Consider the following 23,890-nt stretch of genomic DNA (forward strand, 5'->3'; position numbering starts at 1 on the left):
TGGAGATGTAAAGAATGTTAAATTCAGAAACCAATCTCTTGTCAGGGATTTTCAGACCTCAAAGTGATACCTGAACAAGGGCACTTTGTGATACCATTGCCATGCAATGAATACATCTTTGTCTGCCTGTTGACATGTAAATCACTGGTAAGAAGGAAGCAATAAAAGTAATTCTTTTTATAATGTAAATCAACTTTTATTATACATTAGGACTAGTGAGATACCTAACAGCTCAGAAGTTTGCTGAGCAGCTTTCCCCTGTGTCATCAGACAGCAAATTCATACCAGTTCATTGATGCTGGAAAGAACACTCAGCTGTATTTTTTCCCCTTAAATCTACCCTTTTTTGGAAAAAAAAATTTCAGACCCTACAGAGTATTTCTACAGATAAATTAGTTCTTTACAGTTTGGATACTGGGTGGTGGTCCAAGTTGTCCTGAATTTACTTCTCTGACTTTCACGTTTCTTCTAGAAGAATGGAACCCTCATTGGGCAACTATTCCACACCTGGAGTATTCCACAGTCTGGAATACTCAGACTCCCTGATTCATAGAAAAGAGGGTGTCTAGTCTTAAAGTTAAAAAAAAATTAAAAACATCAGGCCTCCTTTGGACCTCAGGCACCTGCCAGCCTTATCTGGGTGCTAAGCTGGAATGGCTACATGAACCAAAAAGTCTCTCTTGGAGATCTTCCATGTTACTCCACAACACTGAGCTCAATCCTGTCTCAAGGAAAGATCTGGCTCCAAGAGGGGCAGCTCTGCTCTTGGGCCTGTCTGCAGCCCCCAGATCACAGGGAGGTATTTTGGATGGGAGAAGCATTTGTCACTAAGCCAAATGCTTTGTGAGCCATTCAGGGCTCCTCTGCTCACCACCTGTGTGTGGAACATGTGATATGCCCTAGGGACTCCCCATAACTCAAAAAATGGATAGGTGCTCCTACAGACCACATCAAATGCATATCTAATTTATATTTGAAACTATGAGACAAATCTTTACTTTTCTAGAGACCAAAATAAATGTAACAGTAAGGCCCAGAAAGAGGGCACCAGGGTATGTCACTGTTAGTAAATTCGCTGCACGCTTCAGTTACACAACTCAGATGGCTGGCTGGAGTTTTTAGTAGAATTTTTATCTTAATGATGTTTTGTAGATATATCAAGCAAGCACTTTTAGGTGTGTCTTCTTTCAGTGATTAAGAATATGTAAGGAATTTTCCATCTGCTTCTTCCTCTCCCCATTAACTCTGAGCATCAGAAGGAACGAGCATGACGGAGCTCACCCGGAGCAGCCTCTGGCTTACCAAAATCTGTGGTCAGATGACAAATCTGTCCTGTAAATTTGCTGGAAGTGGGGTTATCCATCAGCATTCCTGCCTTTAAGCCAGGGCAAGACTGTACAAGTAACAAGGCACAATTGTGATTTCACATGAACGGGCTGGGAGGAGTCTGCTCATCTCCCATTTCAAGACTGTGATCTGAGGCTGATAGTGATGTGTTGGATCTACATTGACGTTATTCAGTCTATCCTGAGTGAATCCCAAAGTCCCTAGCTGCCATCCCAGTACATATCTTTAAACATTTTTGGGTGACTTTACACTGTGAGATGCTTTCCTAATGCCATAGTCTAAAAATTTCAGGTGCAGTTATCTTCCAGTTACATTGGTACATCAGAGAAAATCTGAGGATATTATGACAAATGCATTTTTACTTTCAACAGCTTGTCTTAAACTGTTTTCCAGAATCACTGTGGCCACTGATCTAGAGAGCTGCTGCCTCAACTGTGGAGTGAAATTTGTGAATAGACAGAAAGCTCTTTATTGTGGATTTTTCCATTAAAAAGTTGTTTATGTGAGCAAGAAGCTGAGGTGAGCAGTGAAATATTAGCTGCTACATATAACTACCTGTTTGTTTTCTTTTTATATATACACTAACAAATATAAACTGCTACTTTGCAAGTAAGTGTCTGCACCTAAGACACATGACCTGAATTTCCTAGAACTAAATGTACTCCAAATCAAGGCCAAGTTGGATGAGACTCTGATCAGCCTGGTCTAGTGAAAAGTGTCCCTGCCCATGGCAGAGTGGTTGGAATGAGATGATCTTTAAGGTCCTTTCCAACCCAACCATTTCATGACCATTCTTTGATCTGTTTATCATTCCATAAGCCTTTAGGGATAGGGGGAAAAAAATCCATCAGGAAATCCATCAGGATTTCAGTTCATTGACTTGAACAGTAAGAGGTATGCATACGTCATAGAACTGCCTGTTAAGGAATAAGTATTCTTTGAAAGTTTAGTTTGGGAGAGTCTGTGACTTCTCTTTAAGGGAATCATGGAATTGTTTGTGTGGGATGGGAACTTAAAGATATATAACAGAAACTATGTCAAAGCTTAAACCAAAAAAAGCTCGTAGTCAAAACCAAACTAGTTCCACAATTACCTGTGAAACCCTTGGAATCTGCTGTTGAAAGATTTCTGTAGAATTTCTAAGCTGATATGAATGAAAGGATGGGATATGGGACTATTTACAGCCCAGGCAGGCACAGCTCAACTGGAATTGTGGCTGGTTTAAGTCCTTGTCACAGCAAATAGATATTGAATCCTGTACCTGCTGAAACAAAGACTTGCAGGCCCTTCCCTCCATGATGTTTGGAGTGGCCTGCAGCTGGAGCATCAACAAGGAGAAAAGATGGCGACTTCCAGGCACAGCCCACAGAAAGAAGTCTTCTCCCATGGTCTCCCTTTTCCCCAAGGAGCAGCCACAGCCTTGCTGTAGCAGCTGTGGTAGATAAATTGGGACATAAGGTTTAGGCTCTGTATTGTATTTTTAAAAATGCAGCCAGGATACAGAGAACAAATATGGGAGTGGACACTGGAAGGATTTGAGTGAAGGTGGATCTAATGGTAGCAGATTCTAAGGAAAATGAAAAAAATGAGTGCTTGTTTAAATATCTGTACAGATCTGTGCAGAGCAGCAGGAAATTCAGGTATCTCAAATTGCAGTGAGGAGGCTGTTAATCTATAAAACGTCCAGGGTTGGAACCCAGCAGCTTAATTTGAAGAAAATTCATCTCTTAATTGTTACTGAAATAAGAAAATGGGTAAGACTTGGATCCATCTCCTCCGTATGTAAGGAAATACAATTTTGCTTGGCTTGCATCTTGTTGCTTTCATAATGATTTTAGTCATTATATATCTTTTGTATTGAAAAATTCCAAAGATCTTTCAAATAGTCACTTTTTTTTTGGGGTGGTATGAAGACAACAGCTAAGCAAATTACCTTTTCAACTGCAAACAGACATCATTTAAAATTGTATATATCAAGACTTTCCAAGTCTTCCATTGTTGTGATTGCTATTACACATCAAAATGAAACACTGGAGCTTAAAAAACAAGTTAAAAACAAGTGAGAAAACCAGTTGTAAAGACTAAAGAGCTGTTATAGCAGTAATCTGTAGCTGTTTGAAAAAACATTAAACAAGAAACAAGTACTGTAGGTCCTCCCTGAAGTGTAAACTCCTTTTTGTGGTTTTTATGGATTCTGTAAAATACTGGCAGATGAACAGTGTAATAAAAACCATGAGTGTCCCCAGTTGTATGCTCTGCCACACTGCCAAATGTCTAACCCAGCACCCCTGAGCAGTCAGCAGAGACATCTGCTGCTCCTGAGGGGAAAAAAGGCTTTTTGGGATAACTGCTGCCTTGGTCACCAGTTTGATCAAAGATGTTGGGCTGCATATTCCCATTGCTCAGGCATGGGGGCACTGTCCCTTGCAAAGGACAAGGGCAGGAGAGGGCAGTTCTTATCTCCCTGCAGCAAAGGTTGTCATGCTGTCAGCAGCTCCCAGTTATGAGCCAAGTCCCCAGTGTCACATTTAGTTCAATTGTTTGGGTGGTAATTGCAGAAGTATTTGCATATGTCACTGGTTGTTCTGAAAACCCTGACTATGGAAAATGAAGCTCTTCTAAAATAAATCACACTTTTACATGATGAAATCACCTTTGTCAGTACATTTCTGTGCACATAAGGCTGGTTTTCACCTCCATTTCCAAAGATGAATTAACCGACTTTCAATGAGTTTGAAGAAAAAAAATGAGTAACATTAAAAATTACAGTTAGCTAATTCTGCAGACAAAAACCAGCATAAAGACATCTAAGTGTTATCAGATGTTTTCAATTTACACTTGGCACAATTATTTCCATGCTTGACTTAAGAACTGAGCAGTTGCCAAACCAAGGAAGTAAGCACACTGAGACAAAACTGTTGGAATTATAAAAAGATTAAATAACATTTCTGAAAGCTGTTTTTCTCTTTGGGGACCTGAGTAAGATACAAAGCATCACTTTGGTAGGCAGTTAAGAGTATAAAGCTATAACACTAACTCAACCTGTGTACAGCATTTACATTCAGCTTTTTATTTTACAGAGGATGTCTGAAATGATGATTCTAAGTCTAGGTGAGCACATACACTAATTTGTTTAAATAAATGCTGTTATTAATAACCATTTGTATCAGCATTTCATAATTATCCTAATTAAAATGGCAATGCACTTGCAGGCTAATAACATGGGAAGCTTATTCTTAATGCATGTTGGATACTGGACTGCTCTGTGCCTGACATTTTTACTGCTATGGTTTTACCTCATTTCAGCTTCCATGGTCTAGAGACTCTTCATGGGTTTCCCAAAGTGCATATAAAACTATAGACAAAAGTACATTGATATAATTTCCATAGTCAGTTTAAAGGCTTCTGCTGAAAGAGACAAGCTCTCTGGTCTCTGTGTGTGGGCTGCTGCCAACAGCTCAAGGACTGATCCCCACAAAGACTCCCAGTTCACACAGCTCTCTCTCTCTCTGTAGGGGACTGGACTTGTGACATGAGATACTACCATATTTCTGTGTAGTAGTTTGGGGCAGTGTTTTGACAGTGTTTCTCGAGATTGTATCATTTAATATATATTTTACTCTTTTCAATAAACATCAGAACAAATTTCTGTATTTTACACAAGTGATACTGCTTGCATTTACCGCCTTTTTTTTCTAAGGACACTCTTTATTCTGAAGCAGTTTTGGTATTTCTCATCTTGTCTCATTCAGGAGCATCTGCCTGGGACGTGCACACCAGCAGCCAGATGTTTAATAAAGTAAAAACAGGTAGTAAGGAAGATACCCTGAGATTTAGCATTAATGCTTTGGAATGTGTACTCACCATAGGTATGGTGGAACACTTTAATGTATCTGTGTGATTGGTGACAAAACAAGTGACAGGGACAACACCCCTCCCTCTAATGCCCATACAGCAACACAACTGTGGGAGCTGAAACAGAGCTGGCTTCTGAATTTCATGCACCCTGCAATTTCCTCTGCTGACAAATGGGTATGAGATAGCAGCAGCAAACCTCCAAACATTAGTCACGCTGCTTTCCAACAAGCAACAATTACATGTAATAGGTACTCTGTCATCTTGCTCCAGCTGAATTTTATAAAGAATTCACTAATAAAAACTTGGCTTATGCTTACAAGCACAATATGCTATTTCAGAAAGCACAGCAAACAACTTCAGCTTGACCTGGGTTTAGTAGCATATTGTCAGCTGTTAAAAGTTTGCTGCACATTTCTAAGTTTGTCAGTTCTTTCACCAGTTTTATCTTTGTACCTATTTTCATATTGCTGGGTTGCACTATAATTCAATGCATATTTAAGACATCCAAGCATGTCCAATATGAAGATCAGAAATATGAACCGTCTTAATTATTAACATTGATGTAAGTGCACGTATCAAGATATTCAGCTATTTATATATACAGCTATCCAGCCTCAATAGCCTAATAAGTCTTGCTAAGCCTGCTGCATGGACAAAAGTGATGTACTCCTGGGTGACTCTGGCATTTCACAGAGGTCAAAGTTCCTTGAACCAAAACCAAGCCCTAGGATTTACTCTTGTTAAAGCACAAAGAAACACTGCTCTTCTGTTTCTCAAAGCCCCTAAAAGTGAGAGGTGAAAATATGATTGTGACTTATCTGAAGTTTGAGTGAACTTAATATACTGTTGACTTGGGATCAATACTGGCATAGAAGTTAGATGAACTTGGTTGTAAAGCCTGTGAAGTTCAGACAGTGCCACGAGGTGCCTCAAATTCTTGCTCTAGAGTCACCACAATCCAGTTTCCATTAGGGACTGGTATATAGGGATACCAATGGCCTCGTGTACGTATTGTGGCACTTCTAACATTAATTGAGACAAAATAACTGATCTGGACAACGGTGGATAGGTTACCTTTACTTAATCTGGAAAAGAGATGTCCATTAAAATGCACAGGCTTTTCCTCATCCACTGATACAAATAAGACGTTTCTGAGGGGAGCTGAAGACGACCTTCATACTCATAAGCCCACTCTAGTTTACCAGCCTACATACACATGGGTAGATTTGTACCTGGATTTCAGTCTGGGATTGGATGTGAGTTGACTATTGCTGAAATACCTGCTGCAAAATGTTCTTCCTTCAGTGCAGATGCCATTTCCCCATCAGGCTCAGAAATACCGTTTGAGGACACACTCTCACAGTGGTGGAACTTGAAACATCTGAGAAAAAGGCAGAGTTGTCGGGATAGAGGAAATCTATTCTTTGCTGCTGTTGAAATGAACATTGAACTGCATTCAGCCTGGTTTACAATGTCGAGACACAAAAGAGGAGATAGCCCAAGTGCTAGGAGCTTATTCTGAGGCTTGTCAGCGGTAGCTCAAATGAAACTGCTTTGGGGAGCAAAAAATCTAAACTTAAAACCTTGTTTGCCTGCTGATATATCGTGTACAGAACTTCTCAGATCAATTTCATCTGGCTGCCATCTGCCAGGTTCGGTTTAATGTGACAGCGACTCTGCTCTCCCCGCGGCAACCAGGAGACCCGAGGTGAGACTGACGAGAGCAGGAGCCCGGCAATGCGAACACTCCAAGAAACCTCTGTGCATTTCCACGACGCTTCCCGCTGACACCACAACTCGGGGGACTTTCGGTGTGCTCCTGAACCGCGGCCATGGCAGCTTTAGTTGCCAAAGGCACGAGCTGGGGGCTCCTGTTTGGGATACTGAACTCAAATCCCTACCCTGAGGCACGGCGGTCAGCGATCCTCGGGTGAGACGCACGACTATCCTGGCGGGCCGGCCTCGGCACCTCGCACAGCCGCTGACCTCGGCAGCCTCTGCCTTCCTCACATCAGGGAGTCCGGAGCTTCCAAGCTTTATCTGACTGCTTCCAAGGACGCGGGAGAGCGTGGAGAACCGAACGAACCAACCCCCGGCACCAGGACAACCCAAGGGACAGGTTCATCACCTCCCGGGGTACATCCACCGGGAACGGCGCTAGTCCAGAGCTTCCTTATTCCTAAACAAACGCCCTTCCCAGGAAGGGCCCGCAAGGCTGCGGGGCCACGAGGATCCCGTCAGCCGTTTTAGAGCGGAGAATCCCAAAACCTGAGGCGTTAACGAAACCCCCGGCATGCGCTGGAGTCCAAACCCTCCTTACTTCCAAACAAGCGCTTTTCTCAGGAGCGCCTCCGCTCCCCGCGGCGCTCCCCTCACGCCGTGCCCACCGCCGCCCCCGCGCACCCTGCGCATTCAGCCGAGCCACCGCCCCCAATCCCCTGAGGTCCCGCCCCCTCTCCGCGCCCTACCATTGGCCAGTCTCGCTGTCTGTCCGGAGTCTCCCCAGCCCATTGGGCGAAGCCGTGGCGCTACCCCGCCCCCAGCGCTATCGGTTGGGGCGAGCCGAGAGTAAATAGACGCCGGAGCCCAAGATGGCGGAGCCGCCCAGTCCAGGTTGTGGCGCGGCACCTCCCGAGCATGAGCTGCTCAGCGCCAGGACGGCCCCGGACGCGAAAGGTTCCCGCGGATCCCAGCCAGCCGCCAAGAAGGTGAAGGGAGCCGAGGAGCGGAGCCTGAAAGGCGCTAAGCGCGTCAACGGTGAAGGGGGCGGCGGTGGCGGGAGCGCCAAGCAGCCGCTGCCTGCGGTCGTGCCCAGCTACGGCGGTCCCGGGCCGTGGGGGTTCGCCACGCTGCCCTCGGGCCCCTCGGCCGGCGCGGGGGGCTTTGCGTTCTCTTCGCCGCTGTCCCGGAAGCTGCTGCCGCCCGCGGTGCTGCTGTCGCCGTCCGCCTCCCCCTCCTCGTCCCAGCCGCAGCACCAGCACCGCCACCACCGGCACCGTCTGGCGCTGGCGGCCGAGGCGGGAGGCGGCGGCAGCGCCAAGCCCAAGAGACCCAAGGAAAAGCGGGACAAGGAGAGGAGGAAGCACGGGGCGCTGCCCGTGGCGGCGGCGGCGGGAGATGGCGGCGGAGCCCTGAAGCGGGAGGAGAACGGGGACGTGAAGCTGCTGTTCCCGAAAGGTGAGCGGCTGGGGGCGGGCAGGGAGGGCTGGAAGGGGCAGCGAGCGCAGCGGGGCTCGCTGGAGCTGCCCGGCGGCAGCGGGAGGTGGCTGAGGCCGGGCCGGGGGCTGCGGGCACTGCTGGGCTCGCTCGCACATCGCTGGCGTTGTGTAAGTTCGCGGGGAAGGCAGCGGCGGCTCAGTCCGCCCTCAATCCTGTCAAAAAAGGGGGTGTGGAATTAGCGATGGCGTCAGCCAGAAGCTGCCAGAGGCCTTAGGTTTTCTTACCTATTAGGGAAATGAGGATGCCGAGTAATTTATTAGAAACGTGTGAAGAAAATTGAATTGGGGGAAAAACTGAGAGCGTGTTGCAAAAAATCACCGTAATTAATTTAAAAATTAAATTATGAATTCTCAGGCTATTAATTTTTACAGGCTAAGTCATTGAGTACTAGAGAGCATGCAGGTAAAATTTAGACACTTAGACTTTTCAAATCTCATGTAGTTGCTGCTTCAGGTTTTCTTGTATTTCTTGAAGATCACATTTCCCAAGGAATACTCGAGGCCCTCAGGATAAGGGGAGGAGTGTTGGATTTCTTCATTAGTGGGGCTGGACAAAAATGGCCATATGCAGTAGGACAAGATGTCAGGCAAGAGTCTTGCTTGAATTCCAGCTGTGATCAACAGTAAATCTTGGGCACTAAAACACAATACTTGAGTATATGATGACAGCACAAGAATACATGCTTTTATTTCTAGTGTGTCCTTTCCCAGCCTCCAGTGACCTTAACCCAGATGTTGATGCTTTCAAATTTACATTGAAATATGAGGAATTTTAAATGTGCACTCCATTACCTAATTTAATCAAGTTTCCTTTCTTTTCAAGGAAAGATAAACTACAACTATTGTGTAAACTTAGTTTAGTTTGACTGTGGCCTGTACCTGTAATTACAGGGTCAGCTAAGCTTGTAGAGAAATATCTATATGCCTTTTTGTCTATTGATTATGTTGTCTGGGGTGCCTTCATTTTCTACTAATTTCTATGAGTATCTTAGTCTCTCATTCACTTACCATTGAGGGGGTTTTTTAATTTACTGGTATCTTGATTGGTGGTTTTTAAGTATGTGATTTCAGTGCTTTCAAGGGTTCCATTTTAGGGCTTTTCCCCCACATTGTTCGTGTCCGAAAGGTGACTTGGGAAAAGCCTTTAGAAATCATGCTCAGTACCCATTTGATGTTGTAAAGTCATTTTGTCTTTGAGGATAGCTGCTAGGAAACTCACCCAGTATCCTTTTTGCAAAGCTATGTAATTAATAACCATATTTTCTCAGATTGCTGTAGTGTCCTACCAGTGTTGAAGAGTCATCTTGTAAATCTTGGAGCCATATTACAATAGCAAGATGAAATATTCTTTCATATTGGTAAAAGAAATTGACACTGATAGTGTTAACTGAATAATTGATGTTTATTTAAATAGGAGATTCTGCACCTTGTATCTGGAAAAGATACTTTTCTCAGAGCTTATATAATCACAGGCACAGATTCTTTATTTTTTTAGTTGCTGAGTGCTCAAAACAGATCTTCTTACCTTTTATTTTTTCATTGAAAACTTATCTACATGCAACAAATTTTCAAAGGCAAATGATCCCTGTTTGGTGTCTGAGCCTAGAGATTTCTGTTTAGAGGAAGTAGTTTCTAAAGCTAAAACTTTGTGGCATAATTTCCTATATAAACAAAAACTTTATTTTAATTAAAGTGTATATTTCTTCAGAGAAGGCTGTGAGAAAGTGAAGGGTGCTCTGAGTCTCTTGCTGAGAGCTGCCAGCCTTTCAAAAGTGATTCAGTATTTGACCATAGATTAAAGAACTGGTTTGTGCTGTTAATCTTGTGAATAATTTACTTTTCAGAAAGGAAAGAGAAAAATGCAGTTGTGTTGCACGGAGAAAAGAATGGCTTGGGGGCATGCACATAGACTCCTAAGTACAGAGGAAAGCTAAGAATGTCATTAAGGTGGGTGGGTGGAATAGTCAGGATTTGTGCATTGGGAGTGCTGAAGCTACAGAGTGGAGAAAGATAGAAAACAGAGGCACTGTGGTTGCAGGATAATGAGTGAACGTGGAGTAAGTTTGTAATATTGACAGGAAAGGAAAATGGCAGGCAAAAGCAGTGTGGAGGTGATTCTGGTCTTGCTTTGGGGCAAAATATTATACTTAGGAGCTGTAGAAAAGGCCAGGAAGGTTAGAAAAAGGTAGGATAGAAGGAAAATGGAAGTTTTAGGCAGCGTATAGATACAACCTGGGTAAACTTAGACAATTTGGGGCAATTATGAAAAACTGAAAGGCTAGCACATGCAGAATATATGAGGGGTGGGGAAGTAGGAATAAAATATTTTCCTTTTGGTGTCATGAGGTGAGTTTGTAGAAGCTGTCATCAGTGCATTCTAAAAATCAACCTCATGGAGGCAAGTGCAGCCTCTTGTTCCTGGAGTCTGGAGTTAGACAACCTTTTTGCTTTTGGTGCAGTGAAAAAGGAGCAGCAATTGTGGAATTGATGGTATTGATCATTCTTCTGTCCTAGCATTCAGAATTGATACACGTTGCACCTGCCAGAAGGAAAACGGTGTCTATGGGGAGACTAGAGGTATAGAGGCAGAAATACTAAGAGCTAAGCAGGTGGAATGGGTGAGTTCCTTGGTTGTTTTGAGGCTCTGAAAATAGAAAAAGTCTATCCTGCTGTTTGCAGCCAAAATGGAGATGCATTGCAGTGGGTGCATGGGATGCAGTGGAATTCCCAGTTGTTCCTGTACCTATGAATGAGGAGGATTTGTGTTTCTGGTCAGTGAGCTGTGTGCTCTGCTGCACAGAGCTCTTAGGGTGTGAGGAGAAAAAGCTTTACCTTTGTGAGATAGACTAAGGGTGTGCATAGATCTCAGTACTAGAGAAAATGAGGAGCAGTGCTAGGAGAATCAGGAGAAGAAGGGCAAAATTTGTTTAACGAGATTGTTAGGACTGTGGTATAGACAAAATAATACAGATAATCAGGGTGTGCAGTGAATGAATGTCACATCTGGCCTTGAGAGTAGTAGCAACTGCATTTTCCTAATTTTAGTTGAATTACTGTAATGGTGATAGGGCTATTGACACTGGGGAAGAAATAGTGAGATTTTTCACCTTGCATTAAGAAAAGCTGATGATGGGAGCTGATGTCCTTTAGTGATGATGAGGTAAGGGAGCCTAGTTCTCAGACTCCCTTGTTTCCTAAGTGATAGGAAGATGTTAAGCTTGGTAGTAGCCAGGATGGATGATGCATTTAAAGCTTTTCAAAAATTTGTCTTTGTTTAAAGACTTCTCTAGTCTTTTAATTAATTGCAAAGAGCTTTCAAGCTGCCGAGTCATAACCAGGCCTTACAGCTTGTGATTCTGTTAAATGAATGGAGTTCAGTGACCCCTTCAGAGATAGTCTACCATGCAGAGAACCTGAAAGAGCCTTTTGCTGGATGCATGATTTATTCTGCAGATAACAAGGTTTAGGCTGTTTAAAATAAGCTTAAATTTCACTTGTGGTGTACCTTCTGATAGTGGAACTAAAGTTGTGCAACGTTTTTGTTTTTAAAACACAGTGTCAGTCTGACAGAAGTGATTGCTGTTCATGCTATGACTCTGCTGATTTAGGTAGTCATCTACCTGATACTCAGCTCTAGCAGTTCATAGCTGAAATTGTTTTCATAACAGTGCAAAACTCAGCTCAGCCACTCCCCACTTCATTAGACAATGCCTGTCCAAATCTTTGGTTTTGGTCCCTGTACTTGCTGTAAGGTGTAATGCAGTTGCATGATCCATCTTTTCTGCTTTTCTTGCTGTTTTTGTGTCCAATTTCTCTTTTTCATCTTTTTTTTTTTTTTCCCTCGGTGAGCCATTTGCTGATAAGATTGCCTCAGTATGCAGGCAAAATTACAAAATGAGATTGACATCTTTTGAGTTGCAGATGGGGATTCTCCGTATGAGCAGGAAAGCTGGATATGGTGCTGTAGCTCTTGATTATAATATTAGTCTATATTTTTTGAACTTTGTCTTCTTTGCCTCCCCCTCCCTTCACCCCTCTTCTTTCTCCTGCTGTCTTTGAATAATAGGTAAGATTAGATTTCAGATGAGCATTTAGCAATGATTCTTCTGGCAACTGTTACCTTGTATTGTGTGACCCCTCTTGGATTTTAGCTTTCAAGAAGTTAGACTTTTCAGTCTTAATAATTTTGGTCTGCTTTCAGTGGGGTGCACGTTTTGTAGTCTCTTTTACCAAAGTAGGCTGAAGAAAGTTTTAGATCTCCTTTTTCCCTACTTTAGAACTGGGGCCATGCATGCTTGTTAGGTTTTCTTTTTTTTTCTTCTGTTAAACATTTCCTCCTTCTGTTAACTTCTATTTCCCTTTTTTTTTCTTAGTGCTACGTGGCTTGACTCACTCCCCCCTCCTCTCTGTTGAATTTTTTTTAAATATAGCAGTCATTTTCATGCTTGTGAGGCCTCTTGACCACTTTTGTCTGAATTCTTCAGTATATTTCTATTTAGATACCCTACTGTAAGCAGCAATGTCTAGAAAATGTTTGCGGCTTCAAGTATGGTATCCAGGAGGAAGAGTGACTTCTCAGATTTCTGTTGCTGTTTGAGATTTAAATGCAGTTCAGTTTTCAGAGCCTGTGGTGGCATTAATGTAAGTATGCAATGTTGGGATAAATTTGAAGCAATGCATCTTTTTCTTGAGGGACCCTGGCCTCTTTTTGATAATCTGAAACTTGCTAGGCAGACCAACATCTTTCTAAGCTGAAGAACCATGCCCTTCCTGTACCCTAAAATCCAGCTTTGTGTGTAATTTACGCAGCAGAGACTACACTCATTTTAGAATACTGAGTAATTTTTTTCTTAGTTGACACAAGATCAGGAGGCTGAAGCATTTGATCTGAAACCTTTTGGAGGTCTTGTTTGCAGCTGTCACATTCTCTGTTACTGATTTCTGATGCAATTCCCCGTGCTTGAGTTTAAACTTGGCTCATTCAGTTCTGCATGTGGAAGGTCTCCTTAGAAGTGCAAAGCGTAAAGTAACTTGAGTACTGTAATGATCATATTTCCATTTTTTTGGAAGTGTTTTAATTCTGAAAGGGATCTGTCTTCCTTTCCATTCATTGAAGAGCTTGGGGAAATGTTCTTGCCTGATAAGGGGATTTCTTTAGTCATATATTGGATTTTAAACTTAAATTACTGAAAGTGGTGTTAACCATATATTCCTGCTTGTTGGGATGTGAAACGCATCCCTTTTTTTTTTTTTTTTAATCTTGGAAATACTGTATGAGTTTTTCCATGTTCATTAAGTTGGGAAACCTGTTCTGCAGTGTATGCTGTAGGATTTAGTAAGTGCAGGTGTTATGCAGATACATGAAGTACATTTAAGCAGTTAAACACGGCTTCTTGAGATTTTATTTTTATGGGTGTTCAAAGTGAGGAGAGTGCTGGTGGAAGGGATGGTAACTGATGTTCTTGTACACCCATCCTTATTCCCCCTCCTTTTCAGTTGCACTGCTGGTGGTGTTATCCATATTGATGGTGTCCCTTAGCAGTAGTCTGTAAACATTTTGCCTTGTGCAGTGACAGCCCTTAAATCAAACAGAGGAGAGAGAGGATAATCTATGACTGACTACTAATGTGAGTTACCATCTGGAAAATAATGCAAAACAGCTGCAACTTTTGGCATCTGACAGGGTAGTACAGCTCTCCTCTTTCAGTGCTGAAAAGGACTTGGTTGTCTGAGCTCCTGCATGGGCTTCAGGGTGCAAATGTCCCAAGTGACAGCCACCATGTTGCACACAGTCCATTCACTAAAGAGCTTCCCACTCATTCTCTGTGCTCTTGGTTTACCTTTTTCTTTGTAGAAAGCTTGCAGTAGAGGCAAAGATCTGATTAGATTTCTGAAATCAGTATATTGTGACCTGTGAATTTGTGTTCCTGTGTTTACTGCTTAGGAAATGGTGGCAGTCATTATGAGAAGACATCTCTTGAATTGGGAAACTAAAATCTTTTACTGTAGTCTTTAGTTGTAAACGTCTGTTTAATGTATAAATACAGTGTGTATCCATTTATTTTATGATTTACTTAACCTAACATCCAGGAGAAGTAACTTTGGAATTTGAGGAGGAAGTATGCTTATAATTCTTAATTAGTTCAGTTCATTGTGTAAAATTGTTGTCAAGTGAAAATATTTTTCAGATGCCCCTTTAGAAAGGGGAGATGGCACACTTTAGAAAGTTGAGATGGCTCACACCATAATAAAGTTCTTCCTGTACACTTCTTCTATATGTAGCACTTCTTTTATTTCAGTGTACTGCTGTTGCAGCACTTCTTTTGTGTGTGGGTGTACTGTTTCTGTGACATGCTAGGCAAAGAATATGGACTTCATGGTGACACTCTACAGTGAGCTTGAACATGTTGAAGATCATTGAAGAGACACGTAGAAATCTCTTAATTCCTTGGGTGTTGCATTTTCTCTGAACAGGATACTTATTCCCACGAAGCTCTGTATTTTAAAAAGTATATACTGGTTTATTTAGTAGAGTTGGATTGGGCTTGCACGGCAAGGTTTTGGTAGCAGGGGGGAGGGGTACAAGGGTGGCTTCTGTGAGAAGCTGCCCTGACAGTGGTAGCATCTCTAGGATTATGTATTTTTAAGAGGGGGACAAAATTACTGCACAGGACTAATTGCAGCTGGAGAGCAGACTGAGAATATCTGAGAGAAACAGCCCTGCAGGCACCCAGGGCAGTGCAGAAGGAGGGGCAGGAGGGGCTCCAGGTGCTGGAGCAGATTCCCTGGGGCAGCCCACGGTGAGGCAGCTGTGCCCCTGCAGCCAGGGAGCTCCATGGGGAGCAGAGATCCACCTGCAGCCCCTGGAGGACTCCACGCTGGAGCAGGTGGATGTCCAAGGGAGGCTGTGACCCTGTGGGAAGCCTTTGCTGGAGCAGGCTCCTGGCAGGACCTGTGGCCCCGTGGAAAGAGAAGCCAGTGCTGGAGCAGGTTTGCTGGCAGGATATGTGACCCGAGGTGGCACCACCATGGTCGAGCAGGCTGTGCCTGAGGGTCTGCACCACTTGGAAAAGGACCCGCACTGCAGGAGTTCCTGGAGAGCTGCAGCCCACTGGCAGGACTCACATGGGAAAAATTTGTGGAGTAGTTTCCTGTGGGAGGGACCTCACTCTGGAGCAGGGGAAGAGTGAGAGGTGTTCCCCTTCTCTCTTGAGGTAGGAGTGTCAGAGGTGGCATATGATGAACTGGCACAATCCCCATCCCCCTGTGTCACTCAGGAGAAGGAAGTAGAGAGAACTGGGGGTGAAGCTAAGCCTTGGTGGAAGAGAGGGGAAGGTGCTCTTAGCATTTAGTTTTTATTTCTCATTACCTTACTCTGCTTTTGATTGGTAATGAATTAATTTTTTTCCCAAGTTGAGTCTCTTTTGCCCATGACAGTTGCCAATGATATAAACGACCTCTCTTTGGCCTTACCTCAGCCCGTGAGCCTTTTGTTGTATTTTCTGTCCCCTGTACGACTAGAGGAGGGGAGTCCTGAAGTGGCTTTGGTGGGCACCTAATGTCCAGCCAGGGTCCAGCCACTCTCTTAAAAGAGTGAGAAATCACTTTATAGTAACAGAAACTTTTGTTTTTTTCCCCCCTCAATCAGTAGAGCTTGAAAATGAAGGACTGAACCTAGCTCTTACTGAACTTCCATAGCTAATTCCTACTGTACTTGGATTTATATTATTTTAGCCCAGGTAGGGAGTATTAGCAAACTGTTTAGTCAGTCACCATTTATTTCCTGAGCAGTGTATTTTGTCAAAATCATATCAAGTAAAAGCATATGTTTTAATAGGTGGGACAAGCTTAATGAAAACATAGATTTCTTTTTTGTCCTGTGATACAAATTATTTCAAATGGTTGGCTTTTAGTTTTAGTATCTTTGGAGGTGTGTAAAGGGCTGTGTATTTGGGCTGTGTTATTTCTGTGGAGTCTTGCTTCCTTCTCAGCAGCTCAAGAGGCTTTTTTATTTTTCTTTTTTTATTTGTTAGGAGTAGACTTGGTGGAAGCTAACTGCAAAATATTTTGTGGACATGGGAAGCTTATCATAATCATCTTTCTACCTTCTACTGCTTTGTGATCTTGTTGCCCCACAAATGAAATGGAGACCTTCTCTATCTTCTACTGGTAAACTACAAAAAAACTGTACAAGATAATTCCAGGTCTTCATAACTTCAACAGAACAAGATTTTCTTGTATTCCCTTGCCAGTGTCACTCACTGCTTGTTTATTCTATGATATGTAGGTTGTAAATTGCTTAGTGTTGGGGGTATTCATTTTAAAGCAGGAATTTTGTGAAGAATTTTCACGTTTCTGGGTGTCCCTGAGGAGAATAATCTGCAGAATTTTGTTTGAGAGTTGTCTTTGAATTCTGCAAGTCAGACTAGAAAATACTTATTATACTCATAAACTGAAGACATTTGAACTAAGAATTAAGTTCAAGTGTTAATCCATGGAATAACTCTCATTTTGACACAGTATTTTTTTTTCATTTGCCAAGATTAAAAAAAAATTCTGTATTAATTTATACTTTTTAAAGAGGTGAGCTACTGGGTATTGTTAAGCTACTCTGTGAGCTTTGAGGGAGGAAACCAGAAAATCTGTACATTCAGATTGAGCTTCTCAACTGCTTTTTACTTGCATCAGACTGTGCATTGGTTTTGTTACAATACAGTGATTTCTAGAAGGGAAAGTTTAAGCCAAACTTCCCTCGGCTGCATATACATTGTATTTGCAGTCACTTAAAAGGTAGGATTTACTTGTGGCTGTTGATGGGGTATGTTACAGAACACATTGATTGTTTCTTTTGTTGAGGAGGTTTCACAATTGACTGTAATTGCTTTGTAGATGTGAAAATAAAGTAGAGGCTCTTTAGAACCTTCTTTCTTTATGTGTTGCTTCTGACAAAACTGGAAGATTCATTGGCCTGTGATGCTTTTCATGAGCTTGGCAGTAAAGGGTTCTTTCAGTCTTTTGTCCTCTTTCAGCAAGAGTCAACATTTGTATATGCTCTTCAATCTTGCTTTGATTTGTAAGTGATAGCAGAAGTCAAGTGTGTCTCTTAACCATACAAAAATGTTGAGATAAAATCTAGGTCTTCCCATGATAATTGTAATTCTGGCTGAATTGATCATTCAGCAAAGGTTATAAATCAAACTGTTGTTGCTGCCTACTAGCTGAGTGTCTGTTTTTAGAGTTATATTAACTCCTGTTTGTACAATTTACTCAATTTCATACTCAAGTTGCAGGGAATTTACAAGTTAGTTTCCTTTTTTGGGGAGAAACAGGTTGGAAAGGAAGATTTATGTCTGTTTAACCTATTCCTAGAAAGGTTTGTGTTGCTTAGGAAAGCTTGTTTGGTTTCCATGGTCTGCTGTACACATAAATCTGCTTTGTCATCCATCCCTTCCCACAGAGATGTTAGGAGGAGGCTTTTCTTGGACGTGACTGTTTCAGTCACTTAGAATAAAGACGTCCTGTAAGTGCAGCTACCTTACTATATTTGTGCCACTACAGTTTCTGTTCTCTCCCTGCTGCTTATCATGATGTGTGGAGAGGCAGCAGACATCTCGGTTGCCAACTGTTTTGGTTTTTATTTCACTTATGTTCTTAAGATTCTCTGTAAAGTACATTCTTTGCTTCACCCTAAGAATTGTGAGGGTTTAAGTTTTGTATCCTTATTAGAACACTCCTCAGAGGAAAGGTATGAATGCTGTGGAATCACTGTTAGAGCATTCATTTATGTGGATTACTGTCAGCTCTTTGCACCTTTTATCAACATGCTTCCTGAGTAGTTTGTTTAGGAGTCACTCTACGTTGCCTTCTAGAATTGAGGGCCTTCTTTGGTTTGGTTCTGAAATATTTCTGATTTGTTAGTAGTGAACATATTTGCTGCTTCTATTTTATGTGAATGCTTAAGGAAGAGTAATTGGTTTTCTTTGCTTCCACTTGGGGTTTATAATGCAAGTATCATGAATAAAACATCAGGGCTGTATCTCAGCTGTATTACTGAAGCATAACATTATGTAGAAGCTTGAAATCAGATTTCCTCTCTCCTTGTGGAGGTTAAAAAGCCCAGCGAACTCTTGGAGCAGGTACTGGCTTCAGGCCAGGAAATAAGGCATGAAGTGCTGGCTGCAATGCACATAAGCCTAGTAAAATCTGACTTCTGTAATGCTTGGCCTCATAAGTGACTCTCAGCTTTGCTTGCAAAGATGACTGCTTGATATTAGTAATTTCTCTGGGTCTAGTATTTTACATGCAGAAAGCATGCCTAAGAGCTCTGCTTTTCTATGTTAGGGATTTAAAAACCTGGAGTGACTTGACAAGAAAGTAAATGAATAATGAGATTGCTCAGGTAAGCTGTTGGTGATGGTAGGTAAGCAGGGGAAGCACCAGTGAATTAAATCTGTATTCACCAGTGCGAATGCAGCACATCTCGTGTTTTTACTAATTATATCTGACTGCTCTTAATACATTAGCCTGTGAGTGTAATAGAAAGGATTTTTCAGTTGGTAGATAAGGCTGTCCTTCCCAGGTATTTGCAAAAGCCTTTAAGTTCAGAGTATGTATAGATAGTTTCAGTGTAGATGTGCACCCAAGAAAATGCAAACTGTACTTTTTCCCCCCAGTTCTTATATAATGCATGCAATTCCAATTTTGACAAATGAGCTGACTGCAGATGCAGAATAAGAGCAGAAGGTACAGGAGTAAGCAAAAATTACAGTTAACTTGGGTTGTTGCATGCAGCCACAACGTAACAAACAAAACTTTTCTGAGTTAAAGAAGCTTAGGTTGGATTACGCAACAGATAAATATTAGCTTTTCATATTGTAAGTACTGGGATTTCCTTGTAACTCCTCCTCTATATCCTCTTAATAGAGCTTGCATAAGAGTAATAGGAAACACGTATATGGCAATTATTTTTATGTTATTGCTTAATTGTGAAATATTTGCGTTTCAGGTCAAATCAAAGACAAAGTTAAAGAAAGGGAAAAGAAGCAAAAAGAAAAGAAGAAGCACAAAATAATGAATGAAATTAAGAAAGAAAATGGAGAGATCAAATTACTGCAGAAAGGTAGGTTAAAACAATGTAGTGTTTTTTCATTCTAGTACTAGAAGTATTTGTGATTGGAGACTGTGTTTTAGTACTATGTTTTTCATTTGACTTACGCCATTTTTCCTGGTTAATTGGTGCAAGAGCTGCAAATGTAAACCTGATATAATGTTGATTTTTTTTTTCTTTTTTTTTTTGGTCAATGTGCTAGGTCCTGGAAATTAAAGATAAAACTATCATCACAGTGTTGCATATGTAATAGAGGTAATAGGAAAGACTAGTACTTCAAGAAACAATATTGGTGATTCTTCAATAACTTCTGACAGGATGTAGGTTATCATTTTATATATTGTGGAGAAGAACGGTTGTGCAGGTTACATTTTCTGTCTAACATTAATTGTACAAGACTGAGTAATTACGGAGTTAGAATTCAGGAGCTTTGTCAAAAACTAAGCAGTTGTATGCAACATGCAGTCTCAATTTTGGCTGATTTCTTCAGCTTTCTATTCTGTAATGAAAGGTTGTGAAGGTTGCATTCTCGTGTGTTTTGTGCACCCACTGAATCTTAGAATTGCACAGTAGTTGAGGCTGGAAGGGATCTAGTCCAGCTGCTCCAAGTAGAATCAACAAGAGCAGGTTCTCCAGGATTATCAAAGTCTTTATCTTCAAGGTGGAGGCAACAGTCTCTGGACAGCTACATTCAGATGATATATACAGAAGATTTTTTTTTTAATATAATGATGATGGTAAGAAACTGGAACAGGTTGTCCATAGAGGTGGTGAATGTCCCATCCCTGGCAGCATTCAAGGTCAGGTCAAGGACTGGGCTCTGAGCAACCAGATCTAATTGTGAAGATGTTCCTGCTTATTGCAGTGGGTTAGACTAGATGGTCTGTAAAGGTCCATTCCAATACAAACTATGTCTGTTGTATGGTCTATGAAGAAAGGCAGAGACTGCTGGGACTGGAGAAGAGGAGGCTTAGGGGGATTCTCATCCATGTGTCTAAAAACCTGATGAAAGGGAATGAAGGAGGTCATTAACCTGTGCTTCAGTGGGTTTATTCTCCAGGTGCAGGGCTTTGCCCACCCCTCTGTTAACTTAGAGTCCCTCAAGTTAGCCTATTTCTACAGCCTCTCGAGGTCCTCCTCACTTGCAGTGCAACTCTGTGCTACATCAACTCCTCCTTCCAGTTTTGGATCAGCTGCAGCTTGCTGAGGGTATGCTCTGTCCTATTATGCCATTAATGGAGAAGCTGAACAATACTGACACAAGATGTTAAGGTCTGGATTACCCCAGCAGTGACTGTTTCCACCTGGAATTTGTGCTGCTGCTCGCAATCCTTTGAGGACAGCAGTTAAGCCAGTACTTGAACCACTGTACTCTTCACTTAGGTCATGCTGTGTCAGATTTTCTGTGAGGGCGTTGCTTGAGTAGACCAAATGCTTTTTTAGTCTGTTATTTTCACACTCAGCTTTTGAAGTTAGGAATGAATTCCTGTTTTTTGTTTTTTTTTTCTGTTACCTTGTTTGTAAATTAAATTCTACAGTATACCAGAAACTGAAATCCTCAAACCAAATCTTGATCTTCAGAATGCTCTTATGAGGTCACAGGCACAATTACAGGCAGCCCCCCTGTAATTAGTACATCACATAATATACACATAAGTAACTGTGTTAGCAACAGTGACACCTTAAAACATGTGCGATTAGATCTCAAAGTATTGCCTTGAACTTGAGGATTCTGTAAGCTGGTGACTTCCTGTGAAAAGGGCAGGTGTGACTAGTCTTTGCTGAGCATGGAAGGAAGTTGGTGGTTGCAATACTGGGCAACACTTAACTGCCATAACAGTGGGTTCTGTAGGCTTTGTTTAAGTTGCAGCCTTTTTTCACACTGGGTCCCGTTTCTGTTGCCATTCAGTGGATGAGGTGCAATCTGCAGGGACAGCGAGCTGTTTTATACCAATCTAATAGATGATACCTAATGGGGCTGTTGAGCCTAAAATTGTGCTGTATTTTCAGGTTTGTGTGAAAGTGCATATACCCAGGGACTCTGTTAGCTCTGCTGAGAAACAGGATAGCTTGTTTTCACAGCAAAGAGTGGTACAAGTGCATTAGATGCTTTACCCCTATTTCATTTGACTTTTCATCACTCTGTTATATATTAGGTTTTCTTTAAGGTGTTGGCTGTTAAGTGTTTTGTAGAGGCTATGTTTGGTTTGCCAGTATCCTGAAAAATTCACTCCTATTTCAAGGAAACAAGGGAGTGAGTCGGGAAAGCAGGCAATTATTTAGAGCAGACAGATGATCTCCACAAGGTTTGTATCCTGTTCAGAATGGCAGTGTGGTGTCTTCTGTGGGCCTCCAAAATCTGACTGGATGTGTTTGTATACGGTGTTAGGTTTGTATAACATTGTCTGAGCTGTCCTGCTGATCTAACTTTACGTTCTGGGCAAGATCGAGGAGTGGCAGAAGTGTTTTATGATGCAGCTTATATATATATATCTCAGTGGTCAGTGTTTCTGTGACCTTTTCAAATACTAACTTGTTATCTGAGAGTGTCTTCTTCCTGTGTAACAAAAGTTAAGCTTCAAGCCCTGTTCTTTTGAGCTCAGGATTTACTGTGTGGGCTTTGTTCCAAAGTTTTGGAATGAGTCTGCTTTGCATTTCTTTGGGTTTTTGCTTTTGTGGTTGTTTTTTCTGTTTTGTGTGTATGTGTTTAGAGACCAACAATACAGTGCCTAAAGACAGCTTATTTCCTTTTTCTAGGTATTAGATCTATATCTTGCTGTAAAATAGTGCTTTAACTATCTGTTTGTGACTGACTTTAGTTGAGGGGGTGGAGGTAGGAGCCTACGTGACTTCAGACAGCTGAAGTGGCTGTCCAAGGTCAAAGGTGATGAGTTATAGAAGAGGTCGGTACTGAGGGACTGATGCCTTTTGAGGGAGAGCTGGTGCATAAGCCTAATTTTGGTGCTCTAGCCTGAATGTGGAAGAGTTTATTTATACTTGGAGGCTCAGGGTTGTGAGCTGTTCATCTGCCTAAACTTGGGTTGGTGTTCTGTTGAAAGCAGTGATCAACTTGCCCGCGTTGGAGTAGGGTGATTCTTAAAAAGGGTTTTTCTGCTGTGCTTGAGGCTGCTAAAGGAAAGGAGACTCTTTCAGAGAGCCTGATGGCTTTTCTTATGAACTTAGAATGAAAAGGTTTTCTTGTCACCCTTTTGCACTTAAAAGATGTAATCTCTGTAGATAAGGCTATTTAATTGCCTCCATGTCTCTCTGTCTGCTATGTGGAAGGAAGAGTTCAGTTTTCAGACAAAAGCTGCTTGGAGCATGCATATTAAAAATTAATAAATTCAGCAACAGTTAAAAATTCAGGAACTCTAAATGATTTTAACTTATTTTTAAGAAAAACCTGCACTGTAAATAGTTGCAATCTAGAAATTGAGCATTTAATGTGAAATATTTGCACCAGTGTGATATGACAAAGTTACTGGAGGTCATGCAAAAGGAGGATGGTTAATAGGTTTTTTTTGTAAACAGTCCCATTTATGTTTTTCATTTTAGAAAAAAAGTCAGTCTTGTTTTTCTGGTTATTTATATCTGAGCAACTGCTGAAATTGCAGTAGGAGAAAGTCTTAGTGTGTGTTTCTGCAAGATAAAAAGCCTTGGTTTATTGAGTGCCAAAGTCCAGGAAAGAACTGAAAATGATTATTTTATTTGCTGGTATTGTCATACGTAAATACAAATTGTTTTCTAAAGCTTTTTAAGAATTATTCTTCTGGAAGAAATGACATTTAATTGCACAGTCTTACAAACCTTTAAAATTTTTATAGATGGGTTTTTTACACAAATAATTACAAAATCAGTATATTGAACATGAGATGTGAGTCTTTGTGCATCTTGAGGTAAAATGTTTAAGTATTTGTATGCAATGCACTTCAGATGGGGAAATGAGTAAGATTGAGATAATAGTGCAGGGCCCAGTCCACGACACTGATTTGTCTGATACTGAGTTTGCTTCACAGTCCTCATGTACCAAGTTACCAACTTTTACCTATAAAACATATGAGTGGGGGGTTAAAACACAGATGTGAAATGGGATGGAGCAAGTGGCAACTGGAGGGAGAGCTGTGCTGGAAAGCTTTCTGGTGGAGCTGAGGATCTGAAGCTGGGGATCTGAAGCAAAGACTTCTGGTACATCAAAATGAAAATGTTATATTTTGGTGACTGGGCTCTCATAAAGTAAGGAAGTGAGAACCAGTTTTACTTACTGGCTGCTGTTAAAAGTGTTTACCTTCCTCCTACTAGCTGTCAGCTAGAAAGCTGTGGAAAACAAAGTGCTTAGTGTTACTAATTTTTGGCTTTTGTT

At 41.7% G+C, this 23,890-nt stretch overlaps 1 protein-coding gene across 2 annotated transcripts in view; it reads left to right on the forward strand.

The window, feature by feature from the left end:
• The first annotated feature begins 7,784 nt into the window (after nt 1–7,784).
• RSBN1L (round spermatid basic protein 1 like) overlaps nt 7,785–23,890 on the forward strand; it is a 47,719-nt gene continuing 31,613 nt past the window's right edge. For both annotated transcript variants that reach the window (XM_062491652.1, XM_062491653.1), the window contains exons 1-2: nt 7,785–8,382; nt 19,429–19,542. In XM_062491652.1, coding sequence (XP_062347636.1) covers nt 7,797–8,382; nt 19,429–19,542 — 700 coding nt within the window. In that variant the 5' untranslated portion in view covers nt 7,785–7,796. The remainder of the gene's footprint in view (nt 8,383–19,428; nt 19,543–23,890) is intronic.

Source organism: Cinclus cinclus, chromosome 4 (genome assembly GCF_963662255.1).
Source record: "Cinclus cinclus chromosome 4, bCinCin1.1, whole genome shotgun sequence".
Taxonomy (NCBI): Eukaryota; Metazoa; Chordata; class Aves; order Passeriformes; family Cinclidae; genus Cinclus; species Cinclus cinclus.